This window comes from Pyxicephalus adspersus, chromosome 10 (assembly GCF_032062135.1).
Source record: "Pyxicephalus adspersus chromosome 10, UCB_Pads_2.0, whole genome shotgun sequence".
In the NCBI taxonomy this organism is placed as follows: domain Eukaryota; kingdom Metazoa; phylum Chordata; class Amphibia; order Anura; family Pyxicephalidae; genus Pyxicephalus; species Pyxicephalus adspersus.
Window position 1 is genome coordinate 55,893,976 of NC_092867.1, and position 24,295 is coordinate 55,918,270.

A 24,295-nucleotide genomic window follows, 5' to 3' on the forward strand; every position below is an offset into this window, starting at 1 on the left:
CATGAGGGAATGCCTGGTACCCTGTTTCATAAAAAGCCCTTGGAGATTTTTCACTGTGCTGTTTTACTTTGTTGAAGAAAAACATCTCACTGATAGATATGACACCAAACTATTTTTATTTCCCAGCTGAACATTCTGGCACTATAAAACATACCTCCAAAAACATTCAATGACAATATTGTTCAGATCAATTAGGGGAAAAATTGGAATCAATATATTGGAATCGCCTGGTAATTTGGAAAAGGAACAGATAAAGGTAGACCTAGGAAAGTCAAGATGTAAAAACTCAAAAGCAATATATGCCTGGAAAAAAACACATAAAAAGAAACAAAAGATTTTAAAAAATTAAAAGAAACAGGTAAATAGGAGTCAAAATGTATGACTGAATTGTAGGAAAGATGGAAGGAAATTAGATTTACATAGGGAAATCAATGAAGCTCATATTTCATTTTGTTGCTGGCTACAACATATAATATTTTGACAAAATTTTGCCATCCCATTGAAGTATGCCACAAAATTGGCACTGAGATGCCTGGAATTGGACCTGACAGTGAAGTCATTAGTAACCTTTGAGCACTTCTACAGCTTAAAAAAAGGATACATATAAGGGTACATAACATGACCTTAGGTTTACTGGTGATATTTATGTACGCTTCTCTTAACAATGGGAGGTTTGGGGTCCTGGTTATGGCAGGGTCCATCTATATATCTTACGTGTGATAAATTATGTAATGAACCATAGATGACTAGTGGTAAAAACAATGAAATTATAGACTCAAAAACACCTCCCTTCTGCTGCTGACCCTTCTAGTGATGCATCCCAGAAGTGTATTCACGTTTACCACCCTCAGACCTATTTGCTCCTTTTTCAAACATATACAATAAGAGTGCCCAACTTTGGGCCAGAGCTGCCAGATCCAGCTCTTTCTGGATTCCCTCTCTGCTCGTTGTCTTGCGGGGGATAGGGCGCGCACATCGTCTATGTTTCTCTGAGAGTGTGGTACCAGGGGAGGGAGCTTCCTCAGCATGCTCTGGGTGAGCTCCCTGAGAGTAGGTGTGTACTATAGACCTGGCAATCAGCCAATCAGCTGTGTCTGCTTCCAGCCCACCTTGGACTGTGAGATAAATCCAGCAGTATGAGTGCTGTGTCTGTGTCTATGCTGCTCTCATTATTCCCATGTATAAACCTTCATATCCCCTATACCGATTGTCATAGAAGTTCAATATTTTCAGGGTACATGGGACTATGAGAGCTGGAACTAAACCCCCTAAACATAACAGGTTGCCAGATACAGAGTCACAAGCATAAAATCCTAATAACAATCATGGATATTGTCACAATAAGGAGGAGCATTAGGGTACTGTCAATTCGTTCTGTGCTGTGGTGCCCTAAATATATACTTGCTCGTTCACAAAACCTCAAGGCTCACTGCTCCCTGGAGTCAAATCTGCAGATGGACTGAGCGGCTGGTGGGGTGCCTGTAGCGTAAGCTGTACGCTTACATTCTTTGAAGCCTACTTTCTCTGGAACAGGGATGTTTGCAACTGGAAATGTGGGAGCAAGTAGGTAATGCCTTTTGCCCACCCCCTTCATTAAAATGTTATACCCATCATATCATGCTAGCGTCACACATATCTTTTGCCTTACTCTCTACGAACCCCAATTTCTCTGTAAGAAAAAGAAAATGTAACTGTAACCTCCTAAACTTACATCACTATAGCACCATCACAAGATACAAAAAAAACCTTCCATACCATGCTACCCTGTCACACATAGCTGGCCACTTACCTTCTGTGAACCCCAATTTCTCTTTTAACAGTAGAGAAAGCAAAATGTAGGATAAATGAGGGACTCTTGTGGCTACCCCCCCTGACCCCTACCTCACTCCTACCATACCATGCTGCCCTGTCTCACATATCCAACCACTTACCTTTTGTGAACCACTTTTTTTCTGTGAACCCTAATTTCTCAGGAACGGGCAGATGTAGGGACCTGAAGATGTAGTAGTAAGCTAATGTACCCTTCGGCTATCTGACTCATGAATTGCATATCTCTGGAAGTATCCATAGCAGAGATTTTGGGGTACAAAGAAGGTTAGTGGCCCCCAAAAACTGACAGGACACATTGTATGGTGTAGTTTTTGCTCTATGGTGCAGGAATTGTGAGCAGGGAGCAATATATGACGGCCCAGCACTGTATGATAGATTTAGTTTGTATCTTTCATTAATAAAATTAGCATAAAATGGGGAGTCAAGAAATTCTTGATTTGTCATTAGTTTTTTTTAGTGCATGTACGGTATGGTAACAAGAAACATTTCAGTTTAATTTCCTTTTCTATTCTAATTTTTAACATCTTTAATGTTTGTTTGCATTGTGTCCAGCGAGTTTTATTTTAACAGCGGCCTCAACATGTCAACAGCAGCTCCCAGATGAAAAAAGGTTAGGCACCACTGATATAAAATACGCACCTCCAAGTACTTTTTTTCTGTAGTTCTGACGAACTAGGTACCACCAATAATATAATCTATCGGCATTATTTTTCACTACGTTTTTTGCACTAAAAATGCTGAACTGCAGTTTCCACTGCTTTGACTGATTTTCCAGCAATTCTAAATCATGTTCCATGTTACAAATGTCTCCAAAAAGTTTAACCCTGTTACATATTTGTTTCATTAAACAAATTCCAAACCTTACACACCTTTCAGGTCTCAGTTCTGGTCCCCAATCAGGTTTTATCCATCACTCTTACTAATTGCCCTGGTGATCACCATAACCAAAATGTAACGAAAAGCCATCACTTTGAGTTGTCATAACAGGATTAATGGGTATTTTTCTAATGGGGATACTTGTTTCCTATTTACCCAAGAAGGTATTTCTCCTACTTTAAAGAAATTTTGTTTCACCTAATGTTGTATCCTTAAGACAAGTAAGGAAAAATTCCCAATGGGACGCAGGTGGTAAAAACCTAACTGTGGATTTAATTGCTTTAGTAAGTTACATATTAAGTCAGGTTGAAAAAAGACATCCATCAAGTTAAACCATTAGGGAAATAAACATGTCCCAGATATAAAACCCTATGGACATAGCTGATCCAGAGGAAGGCAAAAACAAAAAAAAAAACCCTGGAACAAATTGCTCCAACAGGGGAAAAAAATCCTTCCTGATGCCATGAGCTAATAAGATGTTCTCTGGATCAACAGTCTTTGTAAGGCTTGGCTTAAGATATGCTTTACCTTTTATACTGCAAGATCAAGTAAAAACATTTAGACATGTTTATATTTCTGCTGAGGATTTTAGGTACAACAGACTATCTCTCAAGGAGTTCACAAATGCTAGGTCACCTAAATTATAACTCAGAGGATCAAATTTCTGTCCTGCTAGGATGTCACAGTTTGATGGGAGTGGAAGTTTTTGAAGAACTGTGACTACCCTCCTACTGTAAGGTGAATTAAAATGACTGTCAATATATAACGTAGCCCTGTACAATAGAGAGGGTTGCAGATGACAAACCTGTATACTATATCTTATACAAGAACAAATAATGACACATGGGGGGAAGAGGACTGAAATGCTAACTTTGTACCAGATTTTCCCTGGTTTGGTGCTCACCTTGAAACAGATGCCACCATCCAGTGGATTACCAGTAGGGTATAAAGGCAGTTATAACTAGGAGAGTCAACCAAGTACATATTACTGCAGAATAAAAATGCTGTTTTTGTGTTGGAAGTTGCTGGAAACTCTTTAGTTTAAATTCAGAACAGTATATCCTATATACTTTTTAAAAGCTTCCACAAACACACCAAATCAAGATAGGTAAAAAATCTCCTTAACAAATTGATGACTTCACCAACCTGGTGATGAAGATGCATTCTGATATTTTTTGTTAAAAAACGTGCTGGTGTTGTAAATTTTGAGAGAACGATGGTTCACTTCACGGGCTGTCCAACTCTCTGGTCCATCCTCCCCATGTCCTTCATCAACCATCATACTTTCAGTGGTGTGAATCCTAACGTGTCTGTTGAGGTGGCCTTTGTGGCCAAAGCTTTTCCCACAGACCAAACAAGAAAATGGTTTCTCTCCGGTGTGAATACGTTGATGAACGGTAAGGTTTGAGTTGTTGGTGAAGCTTTTTCCACAGACAGGACAGCCAAAAAGTTTCTCACCGGTGTGAATGCGTTGATGGATAAGCAAGCTTGATTTGTAAAAGAACAACTTTCCACATTGCAGGCAGGCCAACTTATTTCCATTATGGACTGCCTGGTGCTTGATTAAGCCAAAGCTGGAAGTAAAAGTTTTCTGGCATACAGAGCAAACGTGACTAGTCTGTAAGGCTAGAGATGTTTGTGGGATCAAAGGATCCATTTTCTCACAGTAGGCTTTGTTGTAACCATGTCCATTAGCTATAGTCTTTTTGCGCATCTTCTGTGTTTTTCCTCTTTCATTCAGGCTCTCCTGAAGTAATGCATACTGCGTTTGTGAATACTGAATAGGGGTATATGTATCACAACTTTCTAAATCAGAGAAAATATCCTTCTTAATGTGATTAAACTGTTTTTGTGGACAAATTGTGTTTAAACATTGTCTAGTTGTTGTGCATCGTCCTGGCGATTCGTGATGTTCCGTGTTTATGTAAGGTTTTGGTGAAGTATCTATTATTGTACACTGTTTTGCTATAAGATTTGTGGTCCTACATGTTTTTTTTGAAGAATTGGTGGTGGCACATTGTTTTGGCCTAGGCTTTGTGGTTGGATATGGTCTTTGAAAACAATTGGTAGCTGAAGAACCTTCTTCATTTAAGACCATTTCCATCTTAACAAAACCAGATACATATTGTTCAGCATCTACATTATAAAAGTCAGTATGGCTTACAGACAATAAATCTTCCTCCTTTTTAATAGGATTTGATGCACATTGTGCATAATCTACAGATGAGCAGTGATCATTCTTTGACAAAGACACAGTCTGTCCATCTTCATCACCTGTCACAGGTTCCTCCTTTATAATATGAGAGGTGAACTGTGGCTGCTTAGCTGGAATGTAAATGTCTGTGTTAAAGGATGTAAAGTTTGACCTAAAGTCTTCATTAAAACCAGATGGTACCTTGGTTTCCATGTATTCTGTTGGTTTACAGATGTCCATGGCTGAGAGGAGAGGAACAGCAGAAGAGGACTCTGCTTTAGTTTTATTAGATCTTGGTTGTGTCGAGGCACATGTATTATCCTCATGGACAAAATGTTCAGTCGTGCACAAGGCAGTTGAGCTTTTATTGGCTAGAGAGTCATCATTAGTCCTACAAGCAGAGGGCGTTGCACATTCTGACCAAGCTGACTTTTTTTCACTGAGGGTAGGCCGCGCTTTTGTATTTCTCATCCATTTGAGCCTCCATTTTCTTGGCCATTTTCTCTTAGAGCTTTTCAAGCTAGTTTTATTGAGCAGAAAAGTTTTATCACTTTCATTAGGTGATACCGAGGACAATATATGGATCTCTACTTCCCCATTCATCTTCTTCTGGTTCAAGTCTGTCAAAAAAGAAATTGGCAGAAAAGTGTGTCAAAGAATTACAGCCAGGAGTAAAGACTTGTACTTAGTGAGAGAGAAATAACATGTGTGATGCTTTCAATGAAGTAATATTCAAAACCTTTCCTACACTGCATCAACAGCCAGGTGACCATTAACTGGCATGATCACACTGATGATCTTGTCCTCCTCTAAGCTTCCCAAACCAATCCCCCAGATTCAACCTAAACCATGTTATATTGATAGCAATGTGTAATATCCCATTTGTTTATGGCCCACACCTTCCCAATTAACCTCCCTGGCGGTCTGATTATGTCCGTAATTATGTCAAAAGTGGTACATTGTTTTGCGTGGAAATTTATTGTTTTTTATTTTAGGCCTGTAGATCTTAGGAATAACTCCTGGGTATGATAAGTTTGAAACACAAATCATACATTTAAATATGATAAATAGTTATAAAAAATTATGCATTTATTTAATTTTATTAAAAAATAAAAAAAATAATAATTTGTCCAAACAAGTGTACAATAATAGAATAAACTTTTGGATTTTTTTATAATTTTTTACTGTGATCAATGTTTTAAAAGCAGAATACAATCTAATGTAAGGGGTTAAAGTACAAGAGTACAGTGTATTGAGTGTGGAGTGTCACTCAACTGCATATTTTAGCTTCTCCTGTTACCTACATAAAGAAGTGGCCCCATTCTCCCTTACCTTTCATGTTGGGAAGTGGCTGTTTGTCCATCACAATGTTCTCATAGAGATCCTTGTGTCCTTCCAAATACTCCCACTCCTCCATAGAGAAATACACAGTGACATCCTGACATCTTATAGGAACCTGACACACACAATGACACAGTCACCATCCATACACATTCCATAATGTTCCAGAATTTCCAGCACTGCTCACCTCTCCTGTCAGCAGCTCAATAATCTTTTTGGTGACTTCCAGAATCTTCTGGTCTTTATTATTTTCAGATATCGAAGGAGATAGAGGCTCCATTATGATACTTTGACTTTTGCTTTTTCCTCCTGACACATGTGAACCAACACTTCTTGTGATATGTACATCGGATTTTCTTAACGGTACATAATCCTGTATGAAGATATGTACATGAATATTTCCATGGTTGGAACATATAAATATGGTAAAGTACTGTTGGGTTAGTACAATTTTATTTAATATCAAGTATGTCTCACCAGCAATAATGTTTTAGCAGTATATACTGGTATATGTATACTTTATGTCATCCTAAGGGAATGGAGCACATCCTTTAAAATGCTGGTTAAAGGATGATCATTGGTCAGTACTGGTCAAGCATTGGCCATTGGCTCAGTTCCTGGATAGTTTTAAACACAGTGCCACACCTAATTAAGCAGTTTCAACTAGACCTTACTGCATGCAACATGTTTTTGATTATCTGCCAAGCCATTAAACTGGGGGACTCCTTGGATGAATGCAACACACTTTTGCAGCTAAGTATTATTGTTATATCCAACTATTTGTCACAGCATCGTTTTATCTATTTGCCTTTTTTTTTCAATAGTTTTAAATAGTATACATTTAATTTAAATTTAGTTAAAATTTTACTTACAAGTCTGTGTTATCTCTTTGTACACTTAAGTTTAAATCAATATTTACATAACTGTCACAAATTATTTCCATGACATAACATATACCAAAACCTATAGAACCCAAATCGGTGTCTAAAGAATTCTTTCTGACAGTTCTTGGTTTGCATACACATCATTTACTCCAAGACTCCTCACCATCATAAGCTGTGTATTTTATTGGGATAGAATAAAGTGATGATATGTGACCCTCCCAGAATCTTCCTCACCTCTCCGGTCAGAAGGTAAATGATCTTCAGAGTGAGGTTTAATATTTCCTTGGTCATGTGATTCATGTCTTTCTCCATGCCTTAGATGTGTGCAGTGTTGAGATTCCTAGTCCCCATGCACAATATACTGGTATGAAAAAAAAGTATAAAACATTGACCAAATTAGTTACAAATCCAAAATATGTCTCTATTAGCTTAAGCAGATCTAACCACTGGGATTTTCACCTATTCCACAAATCAAAAGTACTCCAACTTTTTTATGTTGGATTAGTTGCATTAGTATACAACAACCTTCAAGTCATGCAACAGATCCTCAGTTGAAACGATGTCTAGACTTTTCCAAGATATTAAAATGTTTCCCTTTCAGCCAAGTGTAGCTTTAGCAGCCTGTTTGGGAATATTGATGTGCTGGAAGGTGATCACCAAGAATTGCCCTGTATTTAGTTCCATCTATTTTTCTGTCAAGATTTTCTTTTCCTGCCAAAAAAAAAACATCCCACATCACGATGATTCCATCACTATGCTTCAATGTGGGAATGGTGTTCCCAGGGTTAATATTAGTGTTGGGTTTGTGCCACATGTGGCCAAAAAGTTCAACTTCAGTCTAATCTGACCAGAACTATTTCCTTGTGTTTGGCGAATCCTCCATATGCATATTTCAGGCAAACTCCAAATATTTTTTTTTTTTTTTTTTTTTAATGCCAATAACTTTTCCACTCTTTCACAAAGCTACACTATGTGGAGTATAAAGCCGGCTTAATCTGACACATGTTACCAGTACAAAAAGTATTAGCCCTAAACAATGGAACCATCAATCCTGATTCAATAAATCTCTCCAAGACTCAAGAAGATAGACTATCATGGGAGAACCTGGGTGATCCAATAAACCTATGCCAAGTCACAATCAATATGAAAATTACCACCACCACTTATCATCAGCAAACAGACAACCAGAACAATTTTATTTTATTAGTTTTGCCATATATTTAACTAGGAAGAAAAATAGTGGGTTCACATGAATTCTGGGTCAGAAATCTTCCCAGGGATCTAGCCGGCCTTACTGGACATGTCCACTGTAGTTTATAAATTTTAGTTGTCTGCGGCTTCTTGATGGGCCTTACATTGACATTAATGAAGTTCAATCCTACTGTATTGGAGGTTCCACAAATGGCTGTGTGAATGTACATTCACTGTAAGAAAAATGAAACGTGTAAAAATCTACAGCAGCCAATCAAATCTCATCCTTTACATAGGACTTCAGCAAAATAATACAAATAATAATAATACTGATCTGTGCACCACCCACCTTGCAGGAGGTATTGTACCCAACTGTATTTCCTACATTATATCCCCAGTCTGCTCCAAACCAACTGGGATTCAGTAACCTGAAACTTACACAGGGCTATGCACATCCTCCTCTTCATGTGACCACGTTTGGTCCTGGTCATTGGCCATCTAGGCATAGAATGGTCCATTATAAGAAATGTGCTGTGTATCTTTACAAAGCCAAGTACCATGTGTCAAAGACACCTGGGACAGCTGAGCAAGAGGGAAAATAAGGAGACCTCCTGACTCACTGCTGCTTCTAATTAAAGTAAACATGTTCTTCTAGATAACATGGGCTAAATACAAAATCACTTTAATTCCGGACCCTGCAGCAGCACATATATTTATTTTTTCCCCTGGGAAGTGAAATGACATACCTGGTACTTCCAGTTATGGTGAAGCATGTGGCTCCCTCCTCTTTCTCTCACGTGACAGCACTATGGAGTAAACAAAACGGGAGAATCGCCAGCAAATTCAAAATGTCTTTAGTCTTTACATTACCCCTATCCTCACCTGGGGTGTCGGCACTGAATCCAACCATTCGTTTTTCACTCACCTACAGCTTCCTATAAACCATAATCTTCGTATGCAGCTGGCCGGAAGTTGTTCGCCGGAAGTGTAGCTTGCGTTTCAACTGCACTTCCTGGTTGTGCGGCTCAAGCCTCCTTATCTTCCACGTCACAGTCATCAGAGGTATCTGGGAGTTGTAGTTTTGTAGCTGTTGGTAGATGTTTCTGACATAGTAGGGCATTCAGTTTATGGAAAGTAGTGAGGGCTGGAATGGCTGACCTAATATTAAGTAAAATGTGGTGCACCTTCATTTACATGGGAGTGGAAGGAATAAGTAATCTACTTTGGTTTGTAATGTTGGGGTCTTTCATGAATTGAGGACATTTATAATTCCTGACATGTCATAATATACAACATTTTTCAGAAAAGCTAAATCTTTTGTCAGGCTTAACCCATTTCCAGCCCAGTGACCTAGGTTTAAACGATGTAATCAAATAAATCGAGCTTTTTGATTTGAATTTTACATTAATTGCAGAATGGGGATCTCAGTTACCCCCCAAAAAACTGCCATTGTATGTAATGGTATTGTATGTGAAGGATACATAGATTTGGCTGTGTCAGGCAGGGACCATAGTACTTGGGTATAGAGCTTGGTTGTCAACCATTATCATGGTAGCCACAGTAGTGGCAGTAGCATGATGTTCCTAAGACATTTGGTGATCTTCCAATGACGTTATGGTGCATCTGGCTGCTGTAGTGCCAAAGAAAAACTGGAAAATGTTTCCCCATTAACTGCAGAGGGATTTCAATTTGGGATATTCACAATTTTTGCCATGATATCCTCTTTCATTTTAGTCAATCCAAAAATAACTCGGGTGTACAGGACAGGGTGGAGGATAACCATTGTGCATATATCTTGTCCACCCAACACCTGAATTCTCTTTTACACCCTCATAGGTGTTGAAATGTTGGTATGCAACTCCTTTTTGGAGGGGTTCCTCAACGACTGGTTGAGCAACCCTAACATCACAAGACTGGGGTTCCTCCATGATATTCCCGTAGGAACACAAAAGATGACGTGAAAATCTTTTGGAGATGACTCTCACACCTGGCCAGTTTCTTAATGTTATATATCAATGGTATATATGATGTGATCAGGTGTCTTGCATATTGTTAGTAGCTTCTCACCAATCTCTAGGAAAAAAAGAATCAGCAAGAACTGGGAGCCCATTCTTCAGCCAAAGTCCTGCTCAAGTGCCCAAAATCCTAACTTGTTTGAGTCACCAGATACGGGGTCAGCTGGTATTTTGGAGGCATTGACTCTATATACTCACAAGATGTCCTGGAGTATTTGCCACCAAGATGTAAGCAACACTTTTAATGACACTACTCCCAGCAGTCTGCCTTGTTTCTTTTCTGCATCCTGCTGCCATTGCTCATAGAACCATTACGCCGCTCACAGGCCCATTGTGGGCACTTTACATGGTAGAGATGGGTCAACATTGGCCTTGTATACAGTAAGCTCTGTTGCACTGTGTGTTGTGATACCTCTCTCTCATGACTGGTATTACCCTTTTCAGCAATTCTTTGTACAGCAGCTCTTCTATGGTATCATGCCAGATGGGCTAGATGCCCTCTATAGAAATGACTGGACGGGAAAGGATAAAAAGATTGTACTAGAGCATGTAGATAATTTGGTGCATAGCCACAATGAGATACGATATCAGAAAACAAGGAAGGAAAAAGAAGCAGCTTTTTTTGTGGCAAAACAAAAAATGTCTTTATGTATACTAGTTGTTCTTCATGTTAACATCACAGATTTTTCAACACAGATTTTTCACACAGATGAAAATATAAAAACCAATAAAAATAAATACCAATGAAGACAAAAAAAGAAAATTAAGTGTACCCCATGTACCCTCCCCTTCCACCTGTAAATCATCACTGGCCTCCCTCAGCCCTATTACTGTGGACGAGGTTTTATCTCTTCTCTCATCATCTCCATCTACTACCTGTCCACTTCACCCAATCCCCTCTGATCTACTCCGTGCTTATTTCTCCACCCTGGCCCCTGCCCTAACCAAACTATTCAACCTCTCCCTTTCTACTGGTAAATACCCCTGAGCTTTTAAAAATGCCATAATTCTCCCTATCCTAAAGAAACCCTCACTGGACCCCTTCCTAACCTCTAACTACCATCCTATCTCCCTTCTCCCATATGTCTCCAAACTTCTTGAACGCCTTGTCTGCAAAAGACTCACCCATTACCTGAGCACCAACTTTCCTTGACCCCCTCCAGTCTGGTTTTAGAGCTGCCCACTCCACTGAAACAGCCCTTACTGTGGCCAACTTTTCCCTACTCCTTCTCCTTGATCTTTCCTCTGCTTTTGATCACCCCCTTCTAATACAAATCATGCACCCCATTGGTATCAGTGACACTGCTCTCTCTTGGTTTGCTTCTGACCGCTCCTTTCAAGTTTGTTTCAATGGTAATTCCTCCTCACCCACTCTCCTCCCTGCTGGTGTTCCCCAGGGTCAGTCCTTAGACCGGTTCTCTTTTGTCTGTACACCTCCTCTGTCGGTAGTCTCATATCCTCCTTTGGCTTACAGTACCATCTGTATGCTGATGACACTTGTGGAAGGCAATAGCCTTATTCACGAAGCATCAGGAGTCTCTTGTGTTCAGTGAAGCAAAGTTTCTTTATTCATGCATGGAGATTCTCACAATCAGTTGGCACGTGCTCTAATAATAATTTCATACAAATTGTCTTGTTTCCAATGCGTTTCGTCTTCTGGCTTTCTCAGGGGAGTTTTAAGACTTAGCTCTATTAGCATGACATAACAAAATGATAGGGTAAGTATGTATACTATATCTATCATACATCATAATATATACACAACCAAAGTTATATTTGTCTTTAAAACAATACATAATGATTACACAACATCTTGAACATAATAGGTAAATATGAAAAACATTAGATATGCTTGTACTCATTGTAATAATATTGACACCATAATCGATTAAAAGAATTAGCAGATCATAAACTACTAACAGAGTAAACTTACTTGTGTGGGTATTAAATGTCATTGTGGTAGGAAGACGCATCAGTCTCAGGGGGGAATATGTTGAATAAATGTGTTATTTCATAACTCTGGCTCTCTTCTTTCTAGGCAAAGCCAGGAACTTATTAGCACTAGTGTTGGTGTTCGAATTCGGGTTGTGCTTATATTCGACCCAAAATTTGGCTCTTTGAATTTGGATAGACCTGACTCGAAAAACACGGGATTCGACGGTAAAAATTTGTAAAAAAAAATTGAAAAAATGTGTTTAAAAAAATTTTTATTTTAAAGTAATTTATTGAATGTTCATGTTTTTTAACTAACTTTTTTTTTTTACAAGTTTTACTCAAATGACAATATGATTCCCATGGCTGTGCAGCCGTGGTAATCCTCCTGTCATTGCGGGATCTCGGGGCAGTATAGGTGATGAGTGGGAACTTGTCCCCATTCTTCACCTATAGTGCCCGGAGTTCGTAGTGGAATTGCAGAGGTAATCTGCAGTTTAGTTCTATTGTGACGTCACGTGGGAAACTGAACTGCAGACCTCTGCAGTTCTACTACAATGTCCGGGCGCTACAGGTGATGAATGGGGACTTGTTCCCATTCATCACATGTAGTGCCGTGTTGTTGGATAGAGTTTCTCTATCCAACAACACATAGTACAGTGCTGCAACAGCAACCGCTGTTGCTGCGCTGTGCTACTACTATGTATTCTTGGATAGAGTTTCTCTATCCAAGAATACAGGGCACTACAGGTGATGAATGGGGACAAGTCCCTTTTCATCACCTATAATTCCCAAAGATCGTAGTGGAACTGCATAGGTAATCTGCAGTTGATTTTCCCACGTGACGTCACAATGGAGGTGAACTGCAGATTACCTCTGGAGTTCCACTTCGATCTCTGGGCACTACAGGTGATGAATGGTCCCTATTCATCACCTGTAGTGCCCTGTATTCTTGGATAGAGAAACTCTATATGTATAGTTTAAGAATCTGTGATGTTAACATGATGAACAACTAGTATACATAAAGAAATTTTTGTTTTGCCAAAAAAAGCTGCTTTTTTCTCCTTCCTTGTTTTCTGATAGATGTCTTTCATGTATGAAGCTTGGACACCCATTACTTTGTGGTAGATCCACCAGTTGTTCCTCCTGGAACCTGTTTTTGGTGGCAACTAACCATTGTATACCACAAAAGAACCACCTGTTTGGAGATGCTCTAATCCCGTCAACTAATCATCACAATCTGGATAAAAATGTTGAGTTCTCTACACTTGGTCTTTTTTCCTGCTTCCAACACAGCACCCACAAGACCTGAGTGCTCACTTATTGCCAAGTATTTCTCCTCCACCTTGTCAGGAAGAATTAATGTGATCACTTCCTCAGTCAGGAGGTGTAATGTTTTGGCTGTGTTCATGCATTGACCTATAAATTAGGTTTAATAGGCTGGCTGGTCAGTGACTAAATTATACAATGATTATACATTGATGACTGTTTATATTTTGGTGATCAGGGATTATTCACTGGTTGCTTATTGTCATACATCTCCCATGGACGATTTAGACTTCGGCTAGCGTTGACCAATTGCAATGTATTGCGAAGAACATACTGGGAAATCTCCCTGTTCACCCTTATACATCGGGTACTGCGTATGCGTAAACCACGCGCGTCAGTTGCCCTTGACCTTTCCGCCCCTCCCATATACGTGGTGTCACATCCCTCCTAACTGACTGCTGTCTGGTGTACAGGGTGCTCGGTGTCAGCCTGCTGGAAGGATGGCGCTATCCCTTTGGAACCGCTTGACGAGGCTCCGAGGTCTTTTGCTGACAGGTAGGAAACTGCTGAAGCCGTCCTGCCAGGATTTAACATCTTACAACTATCCGGGCAATGACCGCGATCACACGGAGTGTCATATCCTACTGTCCACTAGAGGGCGAGGTGTTGGATATTTGTCTCCAGTATCCTGTGCACAATGTTTAATGGCGGCCATTTTCATGTAGTCCAATTTTATTTACGTAGTATAGAGAGTGCTTCGGGAAAATGGCTGACATTCAAGGGACAGAAACGTAGCGATCATAAGTTTGACAATGCTGATCTGCACCACAAAGCTCTACCTATTTGTATTCAATTTTTTTTTTTTTTTGCGATGGATTAAAATTGTGCAGGAGGTTCTATTTGTAAAGATTTATACAATGCTGACGTTAAAGTCGTTGGTTTTCTTCCTACCCCATCTGCTTACCAATCTGATCCCTGGCTCAATTTTTCTGTTGCTTTGGGTCTATTTTTTATGTAGATCTCATAATAAGCTTATAGAGGGTCATAATTGACGTATGCCCCCCAATTGGTGATTGGCCTGAGCACTCTATCCTAGGGGTAGGGTAGAAGGTCACATGCTCCCCCATACCCAGAACTGTTAGGTACAACTGGTGCACAGATGAATGAACATGGCAGTGGGTTGGGTGGTGAGCTTTTGAGAAATACTGGGCATGGTGACAAGTTCTCTTTATTCATACCCTTCTCTTTTTCCTCCCACAGGTCGCATGGCTAACCCACAGAGAGCCGCCACAGCCGGACTAAAGTCATATGAACCCCCACCAGATTTTAGCAGTAAGGATTTTTTATTTTTTTAGCTGTATATGGTTGTGAGACATACAATATATAATAAAATAATTTCTTGTGTGTTACAGAGGTAGAAATAAGGGAGAGACCCAAACTCCGCTTTATGAACAGAGCCCCTGACCTTGTAAAAGTGATTAGAAAGCCCAGGGAACTGAAAGACATCCGTGGTCCTGCCACAGAGGGACGGGAGTTCCAGGAAGGAGAATATGGCATTTTGGTAATAACATATAACTTTTCAGAGTTGTACATGACATAAAGTGACCCTATAAGCCTAAGGTTATGGTGAATGTTATAAAACATACTTAGCTGTTCTGTGGCCTTTTATTGATTTGCTTCCTCTCGTTGCTGCAATTAATCAACTAGCCTTACGCTTGAATTGGTTCCTTACTATAGTAACACATGAGGTGATGGGAAGTATCACACTGTGTGGCAGGGGAGCAGATATTTTACACACCTAGAAGTGAGGAATAGTTGCAGCTTCTGGAGTGTTTGCTTTTACTTTACCTGTATATTCTGATCTTGTAATAGCTGTGTTTCCTGTTCCTATTTAATATTATTACTACACACAGTATTTATATAGCGCCAACATATTATGCAGTACTGTACAAAGTCCACAGTCATGTCACTAACTGTCCCTCAAAGGGGCTAACAATACCATAGTCATATGTCTTTATACAGTCTAAGGTTAGTTGGCTTCCCCCCAAAATTGACGTAACTGCCACATGCAGTCACTTTTTTATCTTTTTTTGTATTATGCCCGAACAAAACATGTATTTAAACCCAGTTTCCTAGTGTTCTATGTTTTGTTAAGCGTTTATTTCATTCTCCCCAGTCCCTTTTAGCAGGGTGTACTACCCGGCACTTTTCAGTGTAACAAGTTGGGCTTAGTTCACATTAGCAATAATAACCGTGCCGATTTCACTTTATAATTTATTTATTATTTTACATTATTGGAAAGCCTCTGATGATGCATGCCCAATCTCAGGCATGCACAGAAGAAGCATCCCACAGCCTCCTGGGATATTTGTATTCCAGGAGGCTGCAGGTTTCCCTTTCAGTCTTCACTACTGTGATGGTGAAGACAGAAGGGGATGGGTTCCCCCAAAAAGCTAAAAAAAAGCCCAAATGATTCCATTACAGTGTTCTCCCCAGATTTTTTTTTCAGCTGAGTGGGGGGGAGCTGAAGCCAGGTGGTAAAAAAGTGGGTGGGGTAAGACAGCAAATTTAGAGCTCCTAGTTATTTGTGCCATTCGTGGCCAGTAACCTCTAATTTTGTGTCAGTGTTCTACCTTCCCCCTATGCTTTATCCTAACTTTCTATTGCCTGGCTTGGAAAAATGTCCAATTTTTTCCATTTTTTATATTGTGCCTCAACAGTCCAGTGTAATGTCTTGTATGCATAGTGTGATCAATGTGGTGTAACAAGTTAGGCTTGTTTCAGATTAGCAGTAAAAAAAAAAAAACGCCATTTACCCATTTACAAGTGACTACTTGGTAACTTCTAGGCTCCTGGGATTGGTAACCGGTGGTAAGTGCTGGACTTTTTCAGGCCTAGCAGTTTTTCAAGCAGCAATGGTTTGTGGTGAGAGGAAAGTGAGGGGCAAATGCAACTGCCATTGTGAATTCAGCCTAACTACAGATCACCTCCTAGCGCCTTATCTGGATAAGGCAAAACTTTTCTGAAAAAAAAATTTCTCTTTGTCCACAAATTGAGCACAGCTAGTCCAACACTTGCTCATCTTCTCTATTCTTCCCGATGCTCACCGCTCCATCAAGTGCTGATCTAATTGGGCATGTGTGAGATTGAACACATTTTTTACATTATAGGAAAACCCCCTGATGATACATTCCTGATGTTGGATGCGTGACACAAATATCCCAGAAGGCTGTAGATTTACCTTGCAGTCTTTACCACCATAGCAGTAAAGACGGAAGAAAAGGGGTCCTCCCCCCAAAAATTAAAAGAAAAAACAAAACATTTTTCTATTAATAAAAAAGAGGAAAGTCACCCTTTATATAATGTAAAAATGTGATGATACTTTATATTCTATGGGCAAAAAAAAAACTGCCTGTGAAATTTATCCACCCTCCGTGTGATAGCTGTGTGTGTGTCTAGCAACTCACCGCGTTCAATCTTTCAGATCTCCAAAATTGTTGGTTGTAATTACTTTAAATTTTTAGGGTACACAAGGTAATCTCGTAGCTACTAATAACCAAAAATGTCTTTAAAGAATTTCAACATATGGGGATTATGTGTTCAAAAAAACTACACCTAGCAGCCCAAAATTGAAAATGCAAATTAAAGATTAACTAAACCCAAAAGTGCCTAAAACAAAAAAAAAAATCCACTTACCTTCAATCCCGCAGGCCATCCGGAGGTCTCTTCCATCAGGTCCCGCTTCGTCCCAGCAACCTTCGTGCGCCAGTCGCCACATTTTTCGCCTCTTTTTCAGTGTTCTTCCTACGTCATTCGACCCAGGTGCGAGATCTGGTATTGTAGGTTGGGTTGGGGAAAAAAAACCTGCCAATCTCACTGCGCATGCGTGAGATCGGCAAATTTTTTTTTCCCATGAAAAGGCTCCTTCTGCGCATGCCTGAGCAGCCTCCCAGGGTGCCTGATGAAGGTATCCCGGGAGTGTTTGCGCTTTCATTCATTTTTGACCACCTAGGCGATGGAGAATTAGGGGGCAGTGCTGCACTTTTTTTTAAATTTTTTTAAAGAAGAGTTGCGCTTAAAAAAAAAAAAAATTACTTAACATGAAAAGGGTTGTCCACCCTTTTATGTAAAGTAAAATTTCTGAGTTTAGGTACACTTTAAGGCCCCCGTGGCCACTAACATAGCAAGAAGCATTGGGGTGGAGCCCCTAAATTTTTGACCTACCTTTCTTTGAACCCCAATTTATCTGGAATGGGGAGGTGCAGGAAACTGGAAATGTAGGTGCAAGTGGGGAACAGATGTAATAATCCCTAACATTTCATTAGCATGGCATCATTAGAACATAAAACTTCTGCCCATCAAACTCTCCACTTCCCTACACTGAACCCTAGTTTCTCTAGAACAGAGAGGTGCAGGTAAACAAAATTATAGGTGCAAGTGAGGGATACTTGTGGTTAACACCCCCCAAACTTTCATCACCATGGTATCATTACAACATAAACTGTGCCCATCAAAACACACTGACCTGTTACATATGACTGAACTCTACCAGTACCTGAACCCCAATTTCGTTTTGATGGGCTGAGTTTTCTTTATGTTCCAATGATAAAGTAGTAATGTTTTAAGGGGGTGTTATCCATAGACGTTCCCCACGCATTTTCAGTTTCCTACACCTCCCCATTCTAGACAAATTGGGGTTCAAGTGTTAGGAGTGGGCAGTGCATTTGCCAAAGTAATTAAATTTTAGTTTGTGTGTGTGTTGTTGGGGGGGGGTAGCCAAAGGTGTCTCCCCCCCACTGCACCTACATTTTTGGTTTTGTACACTCCACCATTCTAGGGAAATTGGGATTCAAAGAAGAGAAGCAAACAGGGTAACATAGTATGACAGTTATAGATTTCTGACAGGTAGGTATTAATTTAGGGGCCCCTTCCCAATGCTCCTTTCTATATAAGTGGCCCTGGGGGTCCCCAATTTGCATTTTCAAATACGGACTCCTAGGCACTCTTGCTTTTATTACTGCACTCCCAATGTTATATTTTCACTAGTTTTTACAATTCTGATCCTCATATCCTGAAAAGCTGGGGTGCAGAAATTGTGGTTACTACTAACTATGAGTGTTCCCTGTGCACCCTGAAAATTTCAAGTTATTATGACATACGGTTTAGGAGATATAGGGGTTTATACACAGAGAGCTGTAAGGCTGCAGAATGACATGCAGCACACCGACTGCTCTGATGACGTCATTACACACTCCCACTGGGCGGATACATTGTTACACTATGTTTTATGTTTTTTTCTTTTTCAATAGAAGATCCCGCACAGCTAGAGAATAGGGAAGGGACAGCCTGTGTCCCTATCTCATGCTAGCTGTGCTGTTCTCCCTTCACATGGCTCTTACCAGCAATGAGCTCTTATCAGCTGGGAACTGAGCAGCCTCTCGGTTGACAGTTCAGAAGGTTAGAACTGCAGATAAGCGCTGGGCAAAAGAGGCACGACAGCTGGGCACGCCATCCACCAAAAACAGGCTGGGGAGAACTATGCATTATATAAAGGAATAGCCACCATTTTATATATTGATAAAATAGTGGTGATAGGTCCATGCATGTGATAGCATATTGGGGGGGGACTACTGGTGTTCTGCTATTATCACTTCTGAGCACCTGTAGGCAGTTGACAGTAGGACTACCCATACCCCGGTGTGATCCGTTCAGCAGATAATCATGCTGATGGCAGGTGGGTGGTAGAGTCACAAGTGCCAGGCGGAATGCCCAGAAAAAGGGAGAATTAAGTGAGTGTGTCTCAGAAGTTAGCACTCTGGCCTTTGCAGCGCTAGGTTCCAGGTTTGAATCTCGGCCAGGGTGCTAGCTACATGGAGTTTGCAGGTTCTCCCTGTGTTTGTGTGGGATTCCCCCGGGTACTCTGGTTTCCTCCCACATTCCAATAACATGCAGTTAGGTTATTTGGCTTGCCCCTAAAAAAAATTGACCTTAGACTGTTTTAGAGACATATGATTATGTTAGGGACATTGGAGGACATTTGGGAGGAAACTGGAGTACCCGGGGAAAACCCATGTATAAACCCTATATATTTATGTGTTTTTGGCTTTCTTTAGCATGACTTTGAAATACAGTGAATGTCCGAGCTCAAGCTTGAAAACACCAATAATCTTTAAACGTGTGACTATATTTAAGTCTAAATTGACTGTGGAATCTGGGGAGTTTTGCTCAATCTAGGCAGCAGGAGGGCTTGCCCAATGCATGACAAACTACTGATTATATTGACATTACCTCCCAATGTGAAGTAACATTCTCTTATTTTGTGTTTCCTTAGGCTCTGGGAGGTGGCTACTTACGCTGGGGTCACTTAGAAATGATACGTCTGACCTTAAACCGCAAGTTCGATTCCCGCACCACCTTCAGTGTCTGGAGAGTGGAAGCCCCCCACAAGCCCATTACTCGCAAAGGACTTGGTCAGCGTATGGGTGGTGGGAAAGGTGCTGTGGACCATTATGTCACCCCAGTCAAAGCTGAGCAACTGATCTTGGAAGTGGGAGGACGCTGTGAGTTTGAGGAGGTCCTGCCAGCCCTGGAACAAGTGGCCAAAAAACTTCCTTTCCCAGCAAAGGCTGTTAGTCGGGAGAGCCTAAAACAGATGCGGGAAGAACTAGAGGAGAAGAAAAGAAACAACCAGAACCCATGGACATTTGAACGCATTGTGTCACGTAACATGATGGGATGCAGAAAGTATATGAGTCCTTATGACCTTCAGTATAAGGGCAGATACTGGGGCAAACGCTACCTGATAGATCGTATATGAGAATGTTTACCTGAGATGACACAAAATGGCAGCTGTTATGATCTGGGTTGGCTGTTGTTAGTAATATTGTATTGAGACTGGGTACATCATGTCCAAATCCATGACCATGTATTGTCCTTTAAAAAAAAAAAAAAAAAAAGAGCCTGTTATGTTCAAACGATTTGTTAGCCAGTATCTTTTTCTATATATGTATGAGCAATAAAACCACAGGCTGAGATGACAAAATGAAATTTTTGTATTTGTACTTTTTTTTTTTTTTTCTACCTAGATATTTTACAATCTGACACCCAGAATCTTTATTTAGGAAAGTGTTAGAAAATCAGCTACATGCAGTGATCAAGCTGCAACTGCACTGCATGTATGCTTAAATGGTGAGAGGACAGCTCCTCCTACTAGCTGACACGTGCTGACCATTGTTCTCCTATTATGTGCAGTACATCCATCAGTGTAGCCATTTGGGGGAAACCTGTCTGATGCAGCCTGTCCTTGCATCAGAGCAATTAGAGCATAAGAAAGAAACAGAGGGGTTTGATGGCACAAAGTCAAATATCCAACTTTACTTAATATATTACTATAATTGGTACACAGATAGTTATACATTCAAGTAGGGAGGGATAAGCCAATGATTGGTGGAATAGAGGTATATCCTAGCCAAAAATTATTTGGGACTTATTGCCCAAAAACAAATTTACTTCTGATATCCAAGTAGTCTGATTGTTTTCACAATTACAAATGTTGTGGTTAAACTACTAGATGGTGCTAGACAAAGATATCCTAACAAGGGATTATTTGGGGCACACGGAGTTTATGAAGTTTACATCCAAAGAAATTTTTTAAGCCATTTTGTTTAACCCGACGCATTTCACCAGTGAGCTTGGCTTTTTTTAGGGGTATTTAAGGGCTTGCATACCATGGCTAAATGGTTAAGAAAAACAAGCTTAGTACCAAAAAAATATCCAGAATGTTTGGCACATGGTTAATATTAGAATGGAAGAAATAAGTAAAAGAATACAGAAAGTCTTGAGTTGTATTCAGTTAGTACACAGATTAATATTTGCTCTTGTTCAGTGGAAATTTTGATAAATCAAATAATTACTAGATTACTCACATGTAACAAGGATCATAGAGGCTCTAAGGGTCCCATATCTAGCAGATACAAGAGGCTACCTAGACAGGGACAAGCATAAGTGGTAAAAGAACAAGTGTTATATGTAAGCTAGTATAAAGAAACAATTATATCTAATATCTAATACAATTTTTATTCCTAAGAAGAGATAGGTCTATGGAGGATCTGACCAAGTAATGTATGAAGTCCTGCTAAGAATAGAAATTAAAACAATGTCCTTGCAAGTTTACATAATTAATTACAAAATGTATGCATTAGGAACCTTTCTTCTGACGGCTCATATCTTGGTTTGATAGTTGCTTATGTTTGACAATGTTTAATATTTTACACTCCTTTTATGTATTTTGAATAAAAAAAACTGTAGATAACCATGGTGTAATCAGGTATACTATGTATTGCAATGTTGGCATCAGATGCTCCAAGTTTACCTTTATTGTGAAACATTCTGATGCCAATTATTATAAAAATTTATGTTAGGTTCCATTCATAGGGACAATTAAAGTTACTTACCTGTGCCTAATGTCATGTTCATGTTTAATTTTATGTTACACACTGAGGTCCAAAAATCGAATTTAATGATATGAACCTCCATTTACTTGAAACTTTAGCAGGGGGAGCACAAGTAAAAATTAATTTAGATTTTTTGAAAATGATAAAGAATATACCAAAAGATGTAAAGGAGGTAAAATGTGCAAAACTTCAAAATGAAAGACAGATTGCAAAATGAAGTTAGGTAAACCCATTTAAAAAAAATATATAATAATAGCAAAAAGATCATATCTGAGCATGTAGGCTCCTTAAGGGATGTCTGGGGGTTCGTAGCTGGGGATAAAGAAAAGGCAGATTTACTTAACATTTTTTTTTTTTTTTGCTTTGTGTATACAATGGTCCAAGTTACAAAAAACAATGTTGCAGCCTTAAATGAGCCAGAATAACACAAAATTGATATGACTGAGATAAAATTTGGATAAAATTAAGGTTGATAAAGCACAAGGACCTGGTGGATTACAGCCACGTCTTCAAAGAGCTGAGCTCAGTTATTTCAAAGTCATTGTTTCTAATTTTTAGTGAGTCAGCATAGATTCAAGAAAGACCAAAGTTGTCAAACAAATCTACAGACAGTGGAGTAGCAGTTGACCACATCCAGAGAGTTGCCATTAATGATTCATACTCTGCCTGGTCTAAGGTTATTAGTGGTGTACCCCAGGGTTCAGTAGTGTTGGGACCTTTACTTTTTAACATCTTTATAAATGATAGTTTGGGATTAAAAGTACCATTTCTGTGTTTGAAGATGATACTAAACAATGTAATATAATTAAGTTCATACAGGATGTCTATAATCTACAAGCAGACCTGGATGTACTGTTTGATTGGGCAGCCAAGTGGCTAGCAAGTGCTAGCAATGTACATTCTTGCATTAAAAAAGAATTGACTGCAGCGATGGATACATAATCCTGCTCCTATACACAGCATTGGTCAGACCTCATCTGGAATATGCAGTCCAGTTTTGGGCACCAGTTCACAAAAAAGGATATTGTGGAATTGGAGAGCGTGCAGAGAATGGCAACTAAACTAATAAAAGGAATGAAAGTGCTGCGGGGTGTTACTGCTGTGTTACTTATATATATTTTCTATTGTTCCTCATCACAAGTACTTTGTGTTTCCTCTTGTCCATTTATTCCAATTTAACCAGCAGGCACCCATTCACATATTACAGTGAAAAAAAAGTCTGGTGGCCATTTAAAAGAATGATCCTATTACAGTGATTTCTGAAATCAAATCTTTATAAACAACTAAAAACATCAGTAAAGTCATGGGGTGGTTTCAAAATATGGAGGCATCACCAAAAAGAAGGTCAAACACAGTCTGAGGAACCCAGAGTAACCTAGGGATGAAAGGTGCTGGAGAATAGCTGCTTTAGAGGATGAAGGGGTTCAATTTGGAACCCCCTGATCAGGTTTAGAGATAAGGGAAACCTATAGGAAATAATGACTAAAACCTGAAAGCATTGTAAAGAGGAACTTGTGATTAATAGACCTTGGGATTTATGATGACCTGGACAGTGATGGTAACCCCCGTAGATTGGTTAATCAATACCATTGTTATTCAATAAAGCAGTGGATATATTTAATATATATATTACACATTTTATCAGACTTTATGTGATATGTACTTATATGTGAGAATTTTTGAGGAAGGGGAAAATATGTTGTTTTTTCTTTAAATACCAAGGTTGGTGTTTTATTTAATAGGACTTAATTGCCTTTTGTCATCTACATATTTAGTATGCTAGGCATTTATAAAGTTTTTTTTTTTTTTAAATTCATTTTTTTAAGATACTTACCTTCATTTTCTTTATCTGATAGAATTTCAACACCATTATTATTTTGAGAAAATTAGTTATCCAATAAACTCCACCTCTTCCTTTTTTCTATATAGAGTAGACATACAGCACATATAATTCTTAAAGGCAAAGATACCAGTTGTTCTCTTGCTATTCATAGACTTTTTATTATTAATTTTATTTCTTGGTTTATTTATCCTTTATTGATCATATTGCCAGCTGTTGTGGCATAAGCTATTCCAGTCTTGGTCCAGGGTAATGTGAGCCACCAATACTTCGTTCAATGAGCATGCATTTCTATTGTAAGTTTGATTTCCTCTGGGATTATGTATTATGAAAATATTGTTATTATATATATAGGATAACCCAATATCTCCATTCAAAAACTTTTTTCTTCTTTTTTAGAGAAATTATCTTTACATCCACATGTTACAATACTCCTGATGAAGAAGACTGTAAAATGCGTCGAGTTTCGA

The 24,295-nt window shown here is 39.3% G+C and overlaps 2 protein-coding genes across 5 annotated transcripts; one reads left to right on the top strand and one right to left on the bottom strand.

The window, feature by feature from the left end:
• Positions 1–93: 93 nt before the first annotated feature.
• Positions 94–9,420, bottom strand: LOC140338968 (uncharacterized). 4 transcript variants are annotated; one of them, XM_072423370.1, is made up of 6 exons: positions 9,242–9,388; positions 9,063–9,122; positions 7,360–7,486; positions 6,429–6,614; positions 6,233–6,356; positions 94–5,520 (listed from the first exon to the last, which is right to left on the bottom strand). In XM_072423370.1, the coding sequence occupies exons 3-6, from the start codon at positions 7,435–7,437 to the stop codon at positions 3,845–3,847; spliced, it is 2,064 nt and encodes a 687-aa protein (XP_072279471.1). In that variant the 5' UTR covers positions 7,438–7,486; positions 9,063–9,122; positions 9,242–9,388; the 3' UTR covers positions 94–3,844. The 4 variants fall into 4 exon arrangements, with proteins under 4 accessions (XP_072279471.1, XP_072279470.1, XP_072279469.1 ...); XM_072423369.1 differs by having other exon boundaries at positions 7,651–9,420; XM_072423368.1 differs by having other exon boundaries at positions 7,585–9,420.
• Positions 9,421–13,929: 4,509 nt separating this feature from the next.
• On the top strand, positions 13,930–20,579 carry MRPL16 (mitochondrial ribosomal protein L16). The gene is made up of 4 exons (XM_072423695.1): positions 13,930–14,087; positions 14,793–14,864; positions 14,945–15,093; positions 19,864–20,579. The coding sequence occupies exons 1-4, from the start codon at positions 14,033–14,035 to the stop codon at positions 20,347–20,349; spliced, it is 762 nt and encodes a 253-aa protein (XP_072279796.1). The 5' UTR covers positions 13,930–14,032; the 3' UTR covers positions 20,350–20,579.
• The last annotated feature ends 3,716 nt before the right edge of the window (positions 20,580–24,295 follow it).

Excerpts from the sequence above, each read along its gene's own strand:
- MRPL16 (XM_072423695.1), top strand. The coding sequence starts at position 14,033 with ATGGCGCTATCCCTTTGGAACCGCTTGACGAGGCTCCGAGGTCTTTTG. Across the intron at positions 14,088-14,792 it reads CCGAGGTCTTTTGCTGACAG|GTCGCATGGCTAACCCACAG; the intron begins GTAGGAAACTGC and ends TTCCTCCCACAG. Across the intron at positions 15,094-19,863 it reads AAGGAGAATATGGCATTTTG|GCTCTGGGAGGTGGCTACTT; the intron begins GTAATAACATAT and ends GTGTTTCCTTAG.
- LOC140338968 (XM_072423369.1), bottom strand. The coding sequence starts at position 7,437 with ATGGAGAAAGACATGAATCACATGACCAAGGAAATATTAAACCTCACT. Across the intron at positions 6,615-7,359 it reads TTTACCTTCTGACCGGAGAG|GATTATGTACCGTTAAGAAA; the intron begins GTGAGGAAGATT and ends ATCTTCATACAG. Across the intron at positions 5,521-6,232 it reads GCCACTTCCCAACATGAAAG|ACTTGAACCAGAAGAAGATG; the intron begins GTAAGGGAGAAT and ends CTTTTTTGACAG.